Raw genomic sequence first — 19905 nt, 5'->3', positions numbered from 1 at the left:
TGTGGTGAAACTCACTTAACAATGCTCTTGCTGAGGGGCGGGGCTGAAGTCGCGACGACACAATGTGCGATCTCAATGCTCTGAGATCGCAATCGACACTTTTGCCACTGGGGGGGTCCAAACGGATCTAAACTGTCCCGTAGAGGCAGTGAACAGGAAGAATACATCTTGCTGAACTCGGGGATATCACAACATCCTCGAAAGAAGCAAGAGAAATTACTTCAAGCCGGTGACAAAAAATCCAGCCAAGGCTGATGAAGTCAGGGCGGCCCCAAAACGGAAGGAATGGAAAGTGAAAGTGTTTTCAGCTGGTGAGGAATCTCCATTGTTTTAAAAGAGAGACTGCCTATAAAAACTTTAAAATTGATTTAAATTGAAGAATAGAAGAATCAAGCAGCGAAATTAATCTTGCAACGGTTCTGGACAGTGGTTATCCCATTTTTTTACATGCTATCTTCATGGATGAAACCTTTACAAGCTTTTTAAAATGCACGGATTAAGTCTTCTGCTTTCATCTTTTTTTTCTGTGACCCTTGGTGATTTATAAACCAAAGCTTTCCTCTTTCATTGCTGTGAGTATTATTATTTTTTAATTCATTAAAAGACTGGACCTCTTTTTCTAATTTGAAATATAAAACAGATATAAAAAAAGAAATATTTTAAAAGTGCTACGTGCTGGGAGGTTTTGTTGATTGGAGCTTGTGTATTCAAGCGGAACTTTTCCCTTTCTTCGCGGTTTGTTTTGACGGCTCATTGCAGGGAGATAGGGGTAAGCCAAATGTCCCTTTGAAGCATGTTTTCAACCAGAGAAGAGGGGAAAAAATGGCTTTTGTGAATCCATGTTTTAACTTAAAAAAACCTTCCAAGCAAGAGCTCTTTGTTTAAGACAAAAACGGAATGCACAGGTACAGTATAGGTGGTACTGTGCTCAATAGTAGTAACTGTGAGAGGGATTGTGGAGTTCTAGTGGACAGCCATTTAAATATGAGCCAGCAGTGTGCAGCAGCTGCCAAAAAAGCCAACACAGTTCTAGGCTGCACCAACAGAGGGATAGAATCAAGAAACTTCCTGACAGTTAGAACAATTAATCAGTGGAACAGCTTGCCTCCAGAAGTTGTGAATGCCCCAACACTGGAAGTCTTTAAGAAGATGTTGGATAGCCATTTGTCTGAAACGGTATAGGGTTTCCTGCCTAGGCAGGGGGTTGGATTAGAAGACCTCCAAGGTCCCTCCCAACTCTACTATTGTATTGTATTGTAAGATGGCAGAGTGTCAGGAAAATTGAGAGATTGTAAGCCTGCAGACAATATTTTCAGAATTACTAAAATTAACAAATACATATGAGAGGATTGAACAAAAACTGGAACTTTTAGAACAGTTAACAGAAAGACGTGATCGAAAATTTGATGATGTTCACCAAATGCAAAATGAGGGGATTAAAATTCAAAGAATTGAAGTGGAAAATGAATATAAAGCAATTAAACTTGCTGACATTTATGGTAATTGGTTTGTTTTTGAAAATGCAAAGAATGGAATACTGAAAGAGGAAATAAATGGACAGGAAACCTATTTCAAAGGGCAAGACATAGAAGAAGAAAAAAGTAAAGAATTTATGGACTATGAAACCCTTGCACCCCTAACCCTTTAGAAAAAAAACCCCAGGGCTGTTCAAACTTGACAGCTTTAGGACTTGTGGACTTCAACTCCCAGAATTCCTCCTCTCACTCTTCATCTTGATGATGTGCAGACAGGCAGCGGGGAGGGAACTAGAACGGGTTCTTAACGGCACTGTAGATTTGTGGAACCTCTTCTATAGAAGAGGTTAGAACTGGCAGGAACCCACCCCTGCATATATCAAACCGGTCAGTCCTAGAGGAGATCAACCCTGACTGCTCTTTAGAAGGTCAGATCCTGAAGAGGAAACTCAAATCCTTTGGCTGCCTAATGAGAAGGAAGGAGTCGCTGGAGAAGAGCCTAAGAGCTGGAAACAATTGAGGGCAAAAGAAGAAGGGGACGACAGAGAAGGAGGTGGCTGGATGGAGTCACCGAAGCAATAGGCGTGACCTTAAATGGACACCAGAGGACGGTAGACAACAGGAAGGCCTGGAGGAACGTTGACCACGGGGTCACCATGGGTTGGACACGACTTCACAACTAACAACAACATATATCTGTATATGTATAGATTCACTTCCACTCTATCAAGGTGCTGGTTTTTATTCATTTTAACATTGCTTTTAACATTTCAGCTATATGTTCATCCTATATAATTGTTTTATTCTGTTATTTAGAATATTGTAAGCTGCGCAGAGTCGCTTGGAGGAGATCAGAAACTTATAAATTTAATAAATGAACAAACATAGGTATGAAGGGCAGCTGGGTGACTTATGGCCAGTCTTTCACTCTTAGCCCACCCCACCCCACAGGATTGTTGTTATGGGGAAACCAGGAGAACAGATTATTAGGGATGTTCGCTTGAGTTACCCATAAAGTAATAAAGGCGAGATAAAAACATCTAAACAAACAGACACAGGTGATCTTCAATCCACAAGAGCTCTCTTAGTAACCATTTGAAGTTACAACTGCTCTGTAAGAAGTGACTTACGACCATTTTTCACACTTACAACCGTTGCAGCATCCCCATGGACATGTGATTTTCATTCTGATGCTTGACAACTGATTCACATTTATAACGGTTGCAACATCCGGGGGGGGGGTGTCACACAATCCCCTTTTGTGACCTCCTGACCAGCAAAACTCAAGTGGGAAACCGGATTCACTTAGCCACCGTGTTGCTCATTTAACAACGGCAGTGATTCACTTCACAAAAGTGGCAAGAAAAAGCTTAAAACGGGGCAAGACTCACTGAATAAATTTCTCACTTAGCAAGATAAATTTTGAGCTCAGTATTGGTTGCGAGTCAAGGATTACCTGTAGAGACAGAGAGTGAGAGGATAGATGGATGGATGGATGATAGGTAGGTAGGTAGATGATAAATTATAAATGGATTGATAGATGGATGGATGGATGATTAGATAGATGATAGGATAGTGTTCTGACCCCCCCCCCCCCCAGGCCTGTGAATAAACCAGAGCACAGGCTTGGCTGTTTGCCACTGTTTAATTATTGAGATAACAAATCCTTTGGCTGAGGGCCCAGACAACTCACGTTCAATAGAGCAACCCAGATAATTTGAATGAAGTACCGCAGATAGTCCCAATGAGCAGACATGACTAGAATACATAGATTTTCTAAACTACTAATTTGAACGGTTGTTTCCTGCAAATGTCCCCTCCCAACGCCTCACCTATAATCTCTCTTGGGAGGGGCCAATCCACAACCACCTGTGCTGAATCATCTTCTGTGAGTCTGCCTACGGAGTTGCTGCTTCCGTTTCTCAGCCCTTCTCAATCTAGCATCAGGGACAAACTGCCTTTGATCCTCCCCACTGCTCCATGCCTCAGGCGCCTCCTGGTGGCCAAACAGCCTCTCTGGTCCCTGCTCTGAGTCTAAATCCTGCACAGGGTCCTCCACATCGTCCAGGGCAGACTCATATGGTTCCTCACTATCCGAGTCCATCAGCAGCTCAACCGGATCCTGCTGGGCCACAACAGGATAGGATAGGATAGGATCAGAGGTGGGTTGCTCCCGATTCGGCCCAGATCAGGTGAACTGGTAGTGGCGATGGCAGGAGGCTCCGCCCACCCACCCGGACTCGCACAAGCAAACCGGTAGTAAACAAAAATGGAAACCCACCACTGCAAAGGATAGAATACAGAGGTGGGCTGCTACCAGTTTGGGGAAACCGGTAGTGGAAATTGTGACTCGATCATTGAACCGGTAGGGGCGGCAGGCTCGCCACACCCCTGAACCGGTTCCCCAGTCGCTGTGGCATGATTTTTTGACATTTTTAATGTTCTGCGCATGCGCAGACCTATTTACAGGCAACTGTGCACACACAGAGTGAGCATCAGGCGCGCGCACATCAAACCGGCGGTAACACCAGTAGAAACCCATCCCTGATAGAATATGATAGGGTAGGGTAGGGTAGAGTAGAATAGAATAGAATAACAGAGTTGGAAGGGACCTTGCAGGTCTTCTAGTCCAATCCCCTGCTCGGGCAGGAAACCTATACCATTTCAGACAAATGGATGCCCAATCTCTTCTTAAAAACTTCCAGTGTTGGAGCATTCACAACTTCTGGAGGCACGTTGTTCCACTGACTAATTGTTCTAACTGTCAGGAAATTTCTCCTCAGTTCTAGGTTGCTTCTCTCCTTGATTAGTTGCTTCTTGTCCTGCCCTTGGGTGCTTTGGAGAATAGATGGATGGATGGATAGATAGATAAATGATAAATAGATAGATGGTAGATAGATGGTAGATAGATAGATAGATAGATAGATAGATAGATAGATAGATAGATAGATAGATAGATAGATAGATAGATAGATAATAGATAGATGGTAGATAGATAGATAGATAGATAGATAGATAGATAGATAAATGAGATATGTGTGTGTGTGTGTGTGTGTGTGTGTGTGTGTGTGTGTGTGTATTTTTAGCACTGATCCAGTCAGTACCTTCCTCGGCTTTGCCATCCTGAAAGTCGGGAGGCGCGTCTTTCCGCCCCTACGATCCCCAACCGCCACCGGATTCTTTGTTCTCAGAACCCCGCAAAGCAGGTAACCGGGGCCTCCGCCACAACCCCCGGCGTGGTTTTTTTTACCCACCCCCCCCGCATACAGGCGATTTGATTGGTGATGGGTCTTCCCTTCCTTCCTTTTTTCCTTCCTTCCCTCCCTCCTCGTCGGTCGATCCCTTTCTCGCTCTCCCTCGCACACAGAGTCTGGACTAGGCGGACTTCGTTGTTTCAATGGGAAGCTTTGTCTGGCGGGCAAACCCCTCCTTCCAGCCCTTCGCCTTCCTCCGCCTCCTCCACTCCGCTCGCTCTCTTGCTTTTTCCCCCTTTTCTTTCTTTCAAGAAACACCTCCGTCCTGCCCACCTCCGGTTAACCCTCTCCTTGCACTGCGCCCCCTTGCCAGGTCTCTTTGTGTGCGCGCGCGCGCGCGTGTGCGTGTTTATTGTGTGTGTTGTTTTGTTTTGAAAGCCGGGAGGGTTCGACAGCCTTTTCAAATCCCCGCGCCAAAGCAACGCGCGCTCCGCGGGCTGCGCTTTTTACGCACCGCTTCCAGCCACCCAAATACCCGGGGGCGGGGAGGGTGTTTCTAAATTGCGGGATCGGGCGAGATCGTTTCTCTTTTTCAGAAGCCGCGGGGGAAGTGTGTGTGTGTTTGTGTGTGTGTAGGGGAAAGCGGATCCTTTTTCTTCCCCAGGAGGTGCCGGACGGGTTAAACCGATAGAGGCCGCCGTTTCCCAGAGAGGACGCGAAACTTGAGCTTGGAGAGGCTTGGAGAAACCCAGGCCCCTCTTTGCTGATGGGAGGGGATCGAGAGCCCTGGCGAGCCCCGACTGGATCCGAGTTGTTTTCTTTTTTTCTTTGCTTTCTTGCCCCCCCCTTTTTTTTTGGAGGGGGTGGATCGAGGGAGAGGAAGAAATGTGCCGGAGGGCGCGCGGTGTTGGTAAGCCAGCCTTCCAGCCAGCAAGGAGGTGTTTGCAACAGAAAGGAACTTCCCCCGCTCGCTTGCTTACATATATATTTATATATTTATATATATATAAAAGTAGCAGAGGCGGGAGAAACGGATCCGGAGTAAACTGAACCGGGCTGCTTGTTCCCCACCCTGCCGCCCCGCTTCCGAGGCTCCGATCGCGGGTAGCCAAAGGAGGTTTTTTGCGCGGCGGCTCCCAACCCAGCATGGCCTCACCCTCTCTCCCCGCAGGACAATGGCTGAGCCAAGGACAAGGCGGGGAGGCAGAGATCCCCCTGCACCCCCTCCCGCCCCACTCCAGCTCCCCCCCCTTTTTTTTTCTTTCTTTCTTTCTCTCCCTCTTGTTTCCTTGCTTCCCTTCCTCCCCCCAGCTCCGATCTCCTGGAAGGCGGAGAGCGCCTTGCACCGGGATCGCTTGCCTGGACCTTTTTGTGCGTTAGGTGGGGGAATCAACTACTCTGTATAAAGGAGGCGGCCGGATCCTGGAAGGGATTATTAGATCTGGAACGAAATCGCTTTGCGCCCGCCGCTCGATCCCACTTTCTGCCGCGGGGGGGGGGGGAGAGAAGAAGAGGGGAAAAAGAAGAAGAAGCTTGCGGGATCTTTTGGGGATTTCCTCGCGGATCTGGAAGCTCCGCCATCGGAGCCCGCGGGGACAAAAATAAAACAAAACGGAGGAAAGAGTTGAGTTTTTGGAAAGGCCGGAGAAACTCGGGTTCAGCGGTTCGGATCGATTTTATTTCCCCCCTCCCCCTTCGATCGGACGCGGAGATCGGACCGAGCGGACACGCACTTGAGAAACGGAGGAGGGAAAGCGGAGAGCGGCTTTTTTCCCCGCAAGGACGCCCGTTGTAGGGATGTCGGAGTTGAGACCTTTGTGTCTGGGATTAAGGCTCTTAGCTCTCGGCGGTGTATTTTTCAGCGAGGGGGGGATGAATGTTATGGTTGCTCTGGGTAACCCATTGAGAATCCCCCGGATCTATTGTATTGAAAATCGGTCGATCTTCTCTCTCCCCTAGAACCCCCCATAATACAATAGCTTTTAGACGTCTTATACCTCTTCACAGTGTCCCAAAGGTGCTTTTTTCAAGAGGCAACTGGACTTCCTTGTTTTTTCTTTGATGACGTTTCGCTTCTCATCCAAGAAGCGTCTTCAGCTCTGGATGGATGGTGGGGAATGGAAGTCAGAGCTGAAGAAGCTTCTTGGATGAGAAGCGAAATGTCTTCAAAGAAAAACCAGAAAGTCCAGTCTGACTTTGAAAAAGCACCTTTGGGACAACCATGACCGGGATGACTGAGGATCTCCATGGACATTTGCCGCTTCACAGAGCTTTTACAGCCCTCTCTAAGCAGTTCACAGAGTCGGCATATTGCCCCCACCTCCCAACAATATGGGTCCTCATTTTAACGACCTGGGAAGGATGGAAGGCTGAGTCCACCTTAAGCCTGGTGAGAGCTTTCTCAGCCAGCAACAACTCTAAGTGCGGACGCTAGCAGGTTAATCTGTCCAAAGTCTCCTCTACTCAGAGATCAAGCCCAAGTGATCCCAGAGAATCTAGGAGTTTTTGCCCCAAAGCAGGTTATGGTGGCCTGCCATTGCCAACTTAGTGCCCCCCTCCCCCATCTGTTATTTGATCTGGAAGTTGAAATACAAAGGTCTTGGTTTGAACAAAGAAGCTGTAAGGATGAGCAAATCAGTTTTGAAGTGGCTCTTAGAATTTCAATTTTTATAATAATTTACTAAAAAGCACCTCAAAGGAGTGTAAATAGTAAGGATGGGCAAATCAGTTTTGAAATGACTCAGAATTTTATTTTTTCCAATAATGTACTAAAACGCACCTCAAAGGAGTGTAAATAATGATGGTTGAATCAGTTTTGAAGTGACTCTTAGAATTTTAATTTTTCTAATAATTTACTAAAACGCACCTCAAAGGGGTGTAAATAGCTCTTAGAATTTTATTTTTTCTAATAATTTACTAAAAAGCACATTAAAGTGGTGTAAATAGTAAGGATGGGCAAATCAGTTTTGAAACGGCTCAGAATTTTAATTTTTCCAATAATTTACTCCTGTTGCATGCGACTCTTAAGCAGCTTACTCTCCAGGGACGGTAATTTAAAAAATTACAAAATGAGCCACCTGCTTTCTAATGGCAGGGAGAGCACATCGCAACGGTCTCCCCCCCCCCCCCTCCACGGCAGAAGGGATCAACATTCCTAAACAGGTTTCAGAGGTGTTCTGTTATGGCCTGGTTTTTTTTATATATATATTTAATTTGCATTTTATTGAAGCAAAAAACCAAGACCAAATTGATGCTTGCAGACGTTTTCCTGAATGCGTCTTTCAATAGCTCGCCTGTGCCTTTTTTCCAAGTTGGGTAGAATTCAACTTTGTCAACGCAACTGGGACCAGAATATCCATTGTTAAACGAGGAGGTTGTGAGTCTGATTTTGTGACCTTTTTTGGGGGGGCCACGGTTGTTAAGTAAATCGATGCGGTGGCCTCATGGGCATTGCATTATGGGTGCACTCACATGCTTTCAACACTCGGTGACAAAAAGATTAGCCATCACTGGTATAGGACATAAAGAGACAATAAAGGAATGGATGTCCCAGTATCTTAAGGCCTGAAAAGTTGTTGAATCAGACGATTTTGGACTGCTGTGTTATAAATAGCATGGGAGATCTGGTGGATCTTTGATGCTCTCTGAGCTTGATGGTTTTTCATTACCAAACTTGGTAACTTCATCAGTGGGTCGCCTCTTCGAACTGCAGGTTTCCCCATATGTGCCCATCTTCGTGCCTTTGGATCAGTGATGGGTTTCAAAAAATTTTTAGAACCTCTTCTGTAGGTGTGGCCTGCTTTGTGGGAGTGGCTTACCAGCTATGTGACCGAGTGGGAGTGGCTTGGCAGTCATGTGACTGGATGGGCGTGGCCAACTTGTAAAATGTGGTGAAACTCACTTAACAACGCTCTTGCTTAGCAACCAAAATGTTGGCTCAGAAACTCTGGCATTTGAAGCATGCAAGTCTTAAAGCTCTCAAGTTACAAGACCCTTGCACCCCTAACCCTTTAGAAAAAAAAAACTCCAGGGGTGTTCAAAGTTGACAGCTTTAAGACTTGTGGACTTCAACTCCCAGAATTCCTCCTCTCGCTCTTCCTCTTGATGATGTGCGGATGGGCGGGGGAGGGAGCTGGAACCGGTTCTAAACGGCACTGTAGATTTGTGGAACCTCTTCTATAGAAGAGGTTAGAACTGGCAGGAACCCACCCCTAGTTTGGATCTTTTCCTTAATAGGCATGTGCGTGCAGGGTTTTTTTCTCTAATCCAGCGTTTCCTATGCTGACTGAGGAATCCTGGGAGTTGAAGTCCCCTCACCTTACTACAGTGGCTGAGGCTGAGAAACGTTGTTCTAATCTCCATGTTTTTTTATGTCCCTTTTCCAGATGTGAACTTTGTCAGAATGACCAGAAGACGCCAGATTTCGTCATAAGAGGCTGCCTGCGAGGTGTGTAAACAAGGTAAGCTCCTATTACAAATGGGCCAGTGGTGGGTTCCTATTGGTTCGGACCGGTTCAGCTGAACCGGTAGTGGTTTGACGGTCTGGGTCGCTGGAACCGGCAGCGACCCAGGCCTGCCGTGCCCTCGAACCGGTTCTCCAGCCAGCACCATAGGCGTCACTATCTTGTTTTTTGCTTCTGCGTATGCGCAAAACAACTTTTAGTGTTTTGCACAGGCGCGCATCAAGCCCACGCATCTGTCATGCCCAGGAGCAAACTGGCAGTAGTGACTGCCAGAACCCACCCCTGAAATGGGCTAAACTGAGCTGCAAGACTGATTCTCTCGCTTATTGTTTAACAGCTTTTGGCGGTTTAGTGACACCAACCTGAGAAAAGCTGTGCTGGACATAGCCACCAGTTGGCACATTCAAGGCTGTGTGTTATCCAGGGGATGGGTTCCTATAACATACTTCCCCTGGTTACCTATTGACTGAGATTAATCGCTGTTAATTGCTATTATAGAGATTAGTCTGTCCTGCAAATAAAGATACTAGGTGTCTGTCCGTCTATCTATCTATCTATCTATCTATCTATCTATCTATCTATCTATTTATCTATCTATCATCTATCTATCTATCTATCTATCTATCTATCTATCTATCATCTATCTATCTATTTATCTATCATCTATCTATCTATCTATCTATCTATCTATCTATCTATCTATATCTATCATCTATCTATCTATCTATCATCTATCTATCTATCTATCTATCTATCTATCTATCATCTATCTATTTATCTATCTATCATCTATCTATCTATCATCTATCTATCTATCTATCTATCTATCTATCTATCTATCTATCTATCTATTTATCTATCTATCTATCTATTTATCTATCTATTTATCTATCATTTATCTATCTATCTATCTATCATCTATCTATCTATCATCTATCTATCTATATCTATCTATCTATTTATCTATCTATTTATCTATCATCTATCTATCTATCTATCTATCTATCTATCTATCTATCTATCTAAATCAGGAGTCTGAGTTTGATCCTAGGTCGAGGCAGATATTTCTCTCTCTGGGCCCACTGAGACTAGATCTGCTGGAGAAAAAAAACTCTGCATTGGTGACAGGAAGGACATCCGGCCAGTAAACACTCCGCTCCTTTTAATTGCCCAGATACCACCCTGCAAGGGGTTAAAAGAGGATGAGGATTGCTTTTTGCCTCATGTTTGTCTCCTTAGTCTCAACCTTGGCAACTTTTTAAGATGTGTGGATTTCAGTTCCCAGAATTCCCCAGCCAGCCTCTTTACTGACTTCTCTCTGCGAGGGATTTGGGGGTGGCTAAATTGTTGAGGGATTCTTAGTCCTTCTCCCCTTCTGTTTTTGTTCCCATTCTTCAGGTGAAAGACTTTTTCATCCACCCCTGATTTCATTCGTTTAGAGACTCGGGGTGCCCTTTTGCGAAAAAGCTTCCATTCCTTCCTCTCAACCTCGCCTTCTGGGGAAAACAGTCCCGTCGCCAAGTCGAGATCCTTCGTTTCCTGAATCTCTTGCGTTTGCAGAGAGAGGGGGGGGGAGGGAAGGCCCTTTGCGTGCCTCTTCCAGGAATGTCTGCAACACGGGGATCGACGCCGAGCCTTCAGTTCCAAGGTCCCTCAGAGCAGGGGGCTCACCGCGGAGCAAAAATGGAAGACGAGGAGCCCGAAACACCGGACACAGAGGAAAGGTGGAGGGGCAAAGCGGTGGCTTCTCGCCGATCTCGAGAAAAAAACGAGAGGCCGCCCAAAGCGAGGACGGGCCAACACAAAGCCCACCACAACACCAGTCGTTCCCCTCGGTCGGGATGGAGGAATCTACTGTGTCCCACTGAGTTAGAAGACCGGCGGCGATTCTCTCCCTCCGCCGAGGGGCCGGCAGTGACCCGCCTGTGGCCCAGGGGTGGCCGGGCCAGCCGGCACCCTGTGGTCCTCAGCGAGGAAAGCTCCGAGCCCCAAAGCCTCTTGGACGTGGGAGAAATTGGAGAATCGGGGATGGTCAAGGTGAAGGAAGAAATTCTGGGCGACGACTCGGCCAGCATGGAGATGAAACGCCAACGCTTCCGCCAGTTCCGCTACCAGGAGGCCGAAGGTCCCCGCGAGGTCTGCAGCCAGCTCTGGTACCTCTGCCACCGGTGGCTGAAGCCGGAGAGACACACCAAGGAGCAGATCCTGGAGCTGCTGATCCTGGAGCAGTTCCTGGCCATTCTGCCCCCGGAGACCCAGAGCTGGGTCCGGGAACATGAGCCAGAGACCTGCTCTCAAGCGGCTTCCTTGGCTGAGGATTTTTTGCAGATGCAGCGGGAAGTGGAGAGGAAAGAACAGCAAGTAAGAACGTGGTTTTGGGAGGAGGGTTTTGGGGGGGAGGTAGAGCCAAGGGGCTTGATAAGAGTCCTTCTGGATCCCCCCTCCCCATTGAACCGTGGGTCACAGTCTCCAAAGAGGCTCCTGAAAAGCTCAACCGGCATCAGTCTTGTTCTGTTGTCGCTCCTGAGCAGTTGGGATTTATTTATTTAGCAGAGGTGGGGAACGATGGCCCCTTTCTGACTTGTCGTACTTCAACTCCCAGAATTCCTTAGCCAATATGAGGAATGATGGCCCCTTTATGACTTGTGGACTTCAACTCCCAGAGTTCCTTAGCCAGCATGGAGAACAATGGGCCCTTTATGACCTGTGGACTTCAACTCCCAGAGTTCCTTAGCCAACATGAGGAATGATGGCCCCTTTACGACTTGTGGACTTCAACTCCCAGAGTTCCTTAGCCAGCATGGAGAACAATGGCCCCTTTATGACCTGTGGACTTCCAACTCCCAGAATTCCTGAACCTGTCATAAAAGGGCCATAGTTCCCCATCCCTGACTTAGAGCAATGTTTCTCAACCTTTGCAACTTTGAGATGCATGGACTTCAACTCCCAGAATTCCCCAGCCAGCAAATTGAGATGCTTGACAGCTGGTTCATACTTATGACCGTTACCGTGTCCCACGGTTATCACTTTTTGCAAACTTTTGACAAGCAAAATCAATGAGGGAGACGGAGTCACTTAACAACCCCATTGCTGACTTAGCAACTGCAATGATTCACTTAACAACTGTGGCAAGAAAGATTGTAAAATGGGGCAAAACTCACTTAACAACTGTCTCAGCAACAAAGATTTTGGGTTCCATTGTGGTCATATGTTGAGGACTGCCTATATGCCTGAACTCAGCTGTTTCACTTAACAACAGAAATTTTGGGCTCAGTTGTGGTTGTAAGTCAAGGACTGCCTGTAACCCATAAATAGAATATCGCTAGAAGGAATGAAAGGAGACAGAGAAGCATCTCTTATAATATTTTATATAGATAGTCCTCGACTTAATGAGCCCAATTGAGCCAAAGATTTGTGTCGTTAGGTGAGACACTTGTTAAGTGAATTTGGCCGCGTTTTACTAACTTCCTTGCCACAGTTGTTAAGTGAATCATTGAAACTGTTATCTTAGTAACACGGTTGTTAAATGAATCCGACTTCCACACTGACTTTGCTTGTCCAAAAGTTGCAGAATGGGATCACGTGACCTCTGGAGACACTGCAATGGTCACATATATGAACTGGTTGGCAAGCGTCTGAATCTTGTGACCTGCGGGAATGCTGCATCAGTCCTAAGTGTGAAAAACCGTCATAAGCTGCTTTGTTCTGTGCTGCGTTCTAACTTTCAACGGCCGCTAAATGAAATGTTGTAAGTCGAGGGCTACCTGTACTTGTAATCTTTATCACTAAATGCATGGAGGACAAGCAAAGCCAAATCTTCAAATACTGTATTTTTCGGAGTATAAGATGCACCTTTCCCACCCCCCCACCCCAAAAAAAGAGGGTAAAAATCTGGGTGTGTCTTACACACCGAATTCAGCATTTTTGGCTTCCAACTCTCTGCATGCCCTGTTTTCACGAAAAACGAGCCGTTTTTTGCCCTCCCCAGTCCCCAGGAGCACTCTACAGGCCTCGCACACCCTCTGCATGCCCCGTTTTTGTGAAAAACGGGCCCGTTTTTCGCCTCCCCCCCCCCATGTCGCATTTTTGCCCTCCCGAGTCCCCTGGAGCACTTTGCAGGCCTCTCAAAGTCTCTGCATGCTCGTTTTTCACCCAAAAACATAGCGTGCACCAGATTTTGGAGGCTTACAGATTGCTTCTGGGGGCCCGGGGAGGGCAAAAACATTTTTTAAAATTTACCTCTTCAAAATCTTGGTGCATCTTATATTCTGGTGTGCCTTATACTCTGAAAAATACGGTAAACGTTAACAAATGACAAAAAGAGGAAATCAACAACACAAATTTCCACTGTCTGGAAATTTCTCCTCAGTTCTAAGTTGCTATACAATACAATACAATAGTAGAGTTGGAAGAGACCTAGGAGGTCTTCTAGCCCAACCCCCTGCCTAGGCAGGAAACCCTATACCGTTTCAGACAAATGGCTATCCAACATCTTCTTAAAGACTTCCAGTGCTGGGGCTTTCACAACTTCTGTTCTAACTGTCAGGAAATTTCTCCTCAGTTCTAAGTTGCTTCTCTCCTTGATTAGTTTCCACCCATTGCTTCTTGTTCTACCCTCAGGTGCCTTGGAGAATAGTTTGACTCCCTCTTCTTTGTGGCAACCCCTGAGATATTGGAACACTGCAATCATGTCTCCCCTAGTCCTTCCTTCTCTTAAGCTAAACATACCCAGTTCCTGCAACCGTTCTTCATGTGTTTTAGTCTCCAGTCCCCTAACCATCTTTGTTGCTCTTCTCTGCACTCTTTCTAGAGTCTCCACATCTTTTCTACATCGTGGCGACCAGAACTGAATGCAGTATTCCAAGTGTGGCCTTACCAAGGCATTATAAAGTGGTATTAACACTTCAGGTGATCTTGATTCTATCCCTCTGTTGATGCAGCCTAGAATTGTGTTAGCTTTTTTGGCAGCTGCTGCACACGGCTAGCTCCTATTTAAATGGTTGTCCACTAGGACTCCAAGATCCCTTTCACAGTTACTTCTACTGAGCAAGGTATCACCTATACTGTACCTGTGCATCCATCAATCAATCAATAAGAGGAGTTGGATTTGCTTAACAACCGCATAGAATAGAATAGAGCTGGAAAGAACCTTGGAGGTCTTCTAGTCCAACCCCCTGCCTAGGCAGGAAACCCTACAACCACTTCAGACAAATGGTTGTCCAACATCTTCTTAAAGACTTCCAGTGTTGGGGCATTCACAACTTCTGGAGGCAACTTCTGTTCCACTGATTAATTATTCTGTCAGGAAATTTCTCCTCAGTTCTAAGTTGCTTCTCTCCTTGATTAGTTTCCACCCATTGCTTCTTGTTCTGTCCTCAGGTGCCTTGGAGAATAGCTTGACTCCCTCTTCTTTGTGGCAACCCTTGAGATATTGGAACACTGCTGTCATGTCTCCCCTAGTCCTTCTTTCCATTAAACTAGACATACCCAGTTCCTGCAACCGTTCCTCATATGTTCTGGATCTTGTTCCGTTTCAGGTGCTGGGGCTGTTTGAGATGGATAACGAGGATTCTCCTGAGGCCGAGGCCGAACAGTCTCCGTCCGTCGCTGTGCCAGAGCCCCTTTTCAGAGAAGCCAAGCGGGAAACCGACGAAGAGGAACAGAGCAATTTAGGTAATGTCCCCAATTCACTCGGTTACAGGGCCCATCTTGATTTATCTCGGCCTGCTTTGGTCCTTGGAGCCAGATCTCAATTGCAGCTCTCTTTTTTTTGCGGACGTTCAGCCGGGATTGGGAATTACGACCATTGCAACCTCGGTACGGTCAGACGATCAAAATTGGGGGTGCTTGGCAACTGGAGTGTATTTCCAGCGGTTGCAGTCTCCCGCGTGATCACCATCTGCGACCTTCTTCGGGGTTTTTGGAAAAGCAAAGCTGGAGGGGGAAAATGGATTCGCTTAACGACCATATGATTCACTCAAGCATGGCGATGCGGTTAATGATCACAGCGAAAATGGGCGCAAAATTGTGCCCAATTTATTTCACAATTGCCTCACTTGGCAACGGGGGTTCCAATCCCAATTATGGTCGTAAGCTGAGGACTACCTTAGGGTGATGTGGAGGGAGGAACAATATGAAAGGTCCTTAAGAATGTCAAAGCCTCAGTTCCTGCCAAGTTGTTCCCCCAGGGCAGCTGATCCCTTTGTATGGATGTAGTAGACATGCTCCATTAAATTACGGGTGGGCAATTAATTTTCCCAAGGGGCCCCATGAGAAACTGTTGCGGAGGGCATCTCTGCCTCCACAGGAATTTAACCCCACCTGGGGCTGAGTCCCTCTGGCAAGCAGCTCTTTCATTCTCTCCACTTAACGACGGCAATTGGGAATGCTGGGGTTGCAATCGTTGAGTGAAGCAATTACATGGCATGTTGCTTGAACATGGGGTTGGATTAAAACACAGTTCCCCAACCTTTCTGGGTTGGCAGCCCAGAGCAAGGAGGAGGGGGGCGGGGAAGGGAAGGGTTTTGTGGGAAGGGTAGGTGAGCATTCATTCTCGTGCGAGTGGGGCCTGGTTGCAAATATACCAGGCCGCAGCCTACAAATTGGGGATCCCTGAACTAGAAGACCTCTAAGGTCCCTTCCAACTATGTTATCCTAATATTCTTTTAACAATGGCTTCATTCAGCGACTGAACATTCTGATCTCAGCTGAGGTCATAAGTCAAGGACTACCTGTACTTAAGTGGATTGAGCATTTCCACACACGTGGGTATATCCAGTACTGTGCAAAAGTTTTAGACAGTTGTGCAAAAATACTGTAAATTAAGAATGCTTTCAGAAATAGAAGTGTTAATAGTTAGTTTTCATCAGTTAACAAAATGGAAAGAAAATGAACAGAAGAGAAATCCAGGTCAAACTGATATTTGGTGTGATCAGTCTTTTCTTTCAAAACAACATATTTATATTTATTTACTGCAAAAATAAATACAAATATTAGAGATAGATGGATAGACAGACAGACGATGGATGGATGGATGGATGGATGGATGGATGGACAGAGAAATGATAGACAGATAGGTAGATATAGACAGATAGATGATAGTTACATAGACAGACAGATAATAGATAAGATTGATGATAACTAGATAGACAGAGACAGACAGATGTAGATAGCTCGATAAATAGATGGATGGTAGATAGACTGATGGACAGAGATAGATAGATAGACAGAGAGACAGACAGACAGACGGAGATAGATAGATAGATAGATAGATAGATAGATAGATAGATAGATATAGATAGACACAGACAGACAGACAGATAGATGATAGACAGACTGACAGACAGATAGATAGGCAGACAGACGGAGATAGAGAGAGACGGACAGACAGACAAACAGACACAGATAGACGGAGATATGGATAGAGAGAGAGAAAGAATAGATATGATAGGTCAGATAGACAGATACTGTATATGATAGATGATAGATAGATAGATGATAGATAGATAGATAGATAGATAGATAGATAGATAGACAGACAGACAGACAGACAGACAGACAGACAGACAGATATAGATGAATATTGTAAATAATATATATAAGGGTATATAAAGCTCTAACATTCAACAGCATATAAATCCAGGAAATAAAATAATCTGCCAACTTCTTTTTCTCCTTCCTCTGCTTGCCACTGCAGGATCTCTCAGGCAAGTGGAAGCGCGAAGAGGGCCCCCTCTCCCCCTCTATCCAGAAGAGGGCAGCTCTGATGACGAAGGCCTGCTGGACCTGGTCTACGCTACCAACCTCGAGCTCCACAGCCGGCGGCCTCCCCGTAGAACCCGCCTCATCCGGATGCGCACCCACGAGCTCCAGGTGTCCGACGAGGAGTGCCTGACCCGCTTCCGGCTGGACCGGCAGGCGATCCAGGACCTGTGCACTCTCCTGGCCCCATACCTGGACGGGGCCTCCGCGAGTCGGCGGCACATCCCAACCTTACAAAAAGTCCTGATAGCCCTCCAGGTTCTCGGCACCGGCTCCTTCCAGCGGATGACGGGAGATAACCTGCGGGTGTCCCAATCTTCCGTCAGCCGCTGCTTGGATGCGTTCCTGGAGGCCATGTTGCGTCACGTCCACGAGCACATCACGTTTCCTACCACGGACTCGGAGCTCCGACGGACCAGGGAAGCGTTCTTCGACATCGCGGGGTTCCCCAACGTCATTGGGATTGTGGACTGCACCCACGTGCCTATCATAGCCCCCGCAGACATGCCGGCGCTGTACCGAAATTGCCACAACTTCCACAGCCTCAACGTGCAGGCCACTTGCGACGCCTCGGGTTGTTTCACTCACGTCTTGGCCAAGTTCCCCGGAAGTGTCCACGACGCGCGGATCTTCCAACTCTCCCAATTGCAAAGGCTGTTGGAGTCGTGGCCGGAAGGGAAGGGGTGGCTCCTGGGTAAGCACCTCCTGGGGTGAGCTGTCCATTTTGAAGCAGGGACGGTTGGGACATGTTGTTCTGACCGAGGCTTCCTGAGAGCATGAAGCAAACTCCTTGTCCCAACAAAAAAAAACCTTTTATTAATTTACTGTGAATTCTGCTCATTCATATCCAGCAAAGCCTTTCAAGGGAGGATTTACAGTCACAGACCTGATCTGGCTTGGAGAGCTGACAGGCCTATATCTGCAAAACCTGGCAAGGAGCCTCGGAGAGTCACGAACCAATTAAGCGAACTAATTGTCTCCTTCAATCTCCACTCCCCTTTTGCTCCTCTTTTATTTCCTCTGGGAGGGGCCATTCATCCTCCACCTGTGCCTTTACTCCCGAGTCAGCCCTTGTTCCTTAGCTGTTCCCTGAGTCTCTGAGAATCATGAACCAATTAAACGAACTAATTGTCTCCTGCAAACTCCACTCCCCTTTCGCTCCTCTTTCATTTCCTCTGGGAGGGGCCATTCATTGTCTACCTGGGGCCTCACTCCCAAGTCGACCCCTGTTCTTTAGCTGTTCCCTTCGTCTGGCAACTCTGCGCATGCGCACACTGGGAACAGGCTCCAGCTGTTCCTCTACCTCACTGATGTCTGACTCTGAAGGCAGCTGATAACTGTCAGACAGCTCTGGCCCCCTCTCTGCCTCCAACACAGAGCCTTCCCCAGACTCCAGGACTGGCCCATGTTCCTCCCCAACCTCCTCACTGTCCGAATCTGCTGCCAGCTGTGCTGGCTGCTGGCGGACCACAATACATGGGGAGGGGGAGGGAATTCCCCTAGTACGGTAGTCTTCAACGTACGACCACAATTGAGCCCAACATTTTTCTTGCTAAGTCGACAGTTATTAAGTGAGCTTTGCCCCATTTTACGATCTGTCTTGCCACGGTAATTAAACGAGTCACCGCAGTTGTTAAGCGAGTAACATGATCGTTACGTGAATTTGACTTCCCCGGTGACTTCGCTTGCCAGAAGGTGGCAGAAGGGACTCACAGGATTCCAGGACTCTGTTAACCATCCTTAATAAATGAATAGATGTCGAGGCTTTGGAAAAAGTGCATAAAAAGATGATGAAAGGCCTGGAGGCTAAAACATAAGAAGAAGGGTTGCAGATTTGGGTTTGGCCAGTCTAGAGAAAAGAAGGACTGGGGTGGGGGGCAGGATAGTATTACAATATTTGAGGGGCTGCCACGAAGAGGAGGAAAGTCAGTTTATTTTCCAAAGCACCAGAAGGCAGGACAGGAAACAATGGATGGAAACTAATCAAGGAGAGAAGCAACCTGGAATTGAGGAGAAACTTCCTAACAGTGAGGACAATTAACCAGTTGCCTTCAGAAGTTGTGGTTGCTTCATCACTTTAAGAAGACACTGGACAGCCACTTAACTGAACTGGTATAGGGTCTCCTGCTTGAGCAGGGGGGGCTGGACTAAAAGACCTCCAGTGTCCCTTCTAGCTCTATTCTGATTGAATAAATATGAGTCAGTTGCCAAGCGTCTGAATTTTGATCCCGTCACCCTGGGGTTGCTGAAATGGTCATAAGTGTGAAAAACGATGATACGTGCTGTTGTAACTCTGAAGGGTCACTAAATAAACTGATTATAAGTTGAGGACTACCTATACCCTTGTGTGCTGACACTTGCTCCCTCTCTTCCCACAGGCGACTCGGGGTATCCTTTGCGGCCTTTCCTCATGACCCCGCACGCGGATGACGGCCCCGAGCCTGTGGCGCGCTACAACGCAACCCACAAGACTACGAGGAGGGTGGTGGAGACGGCCTTCGGCCAGCTCAAGATGAGGTTTCGCTGCCTTCACTCCACAGGGGGGCGCTTGATGCTCCGTCCGGAGAAAGTGGCGAAGGTCTTTGTAGTCTGCGCCATGCTTCACAACATGGCCTTGAGACGCCAGCTGCCTATCATCAATGGAGGACAAGGGGTGGACACTGAGGTCCCTGTGCCTCCGTACCTGGAGACCGACAGCCTGGTCGAACAAGATCCTCAGGGAGTAGAAGTCCGGGATCAGATCATTAGCACTTATTTCTCACAATAAATGAGCTTTCGATAGGTGACACGCAGTTGGCTAGTCTGTTCCCTAGGGGGCGTGGGGTGTGGGGGGCTGTGAGAGGAGACACGGGATTGTTTGATCACACAACTGGCTCCCCCGCCCTCGAAGATCTCGTAAAGCAGGGGTGTCAAACTGGTAGCCCATAGGCCGCAGGCAGGGGTGGGCTGCTGGGGGTTCCGGAGAACCTCTAGCTACGGTGCTGTGCAGTTCGGAGAACCCCCAAATCCCAC

At 47.1% G+C, this 19905-nt stretch overlaps 1 protein-coding gene across 2 annotated transcripts; it reads left to right on the top strand.

Moving 5' to 3' along the window:
• The first annotated feature begins 5273 nt into the window (after positions 1–5273).
• On the top strand, positions 5274–19672 carry LOC309397709 (uncharacterized protein). Of its 2 annotated transcripts, none has more exons than XM_081963968.1 (6): positions 5274–5579; positions 9055–9129; positions 10531–11493; positions 14670–14805; positions 16829–17587; positions 19272–19672. In XM_081963968.1, the coding sequence occupies exons 3-6, from the start codon at positions 10738–10740 to the stop codon at positions 19658–19660; spliced, it is 2040 nt and encodes a 679-aa protein (XP_081820094.1). In that variant the 5' UTR covers positions 5274–5579; positions 9055–9129; positions 10531–10737; the 3' UTR covers positions 19661–19672. The 2 variants fall into 2 exon arrangements, with proteins under 2 accessions (XP_081820094.1, XP_081820095.1); XM_081963969.1 differs by lacking the exon at positions 5274–5579 and adding an exon at positions 5677–5773.
• Positions 19673–19905: the final 233 nt, after the last annotated feature.

This window comes from Natrix helvetica (genome assembly GCF_964273705.1).
Source record: "Natrix helvetica genome assembly, chromosome: 1".
Lineage (NCBI taxonomy): Eukaryota > Metazoa > Chordata > Lepidosauria > Squamata > Natricidae > Natrix > Natrix helvetica.
The sequence above is the reverse complement of the archived record's forward strand: the minus strand, read 5'-3'. Positions and strand labels throughout refer to the sequence as shown.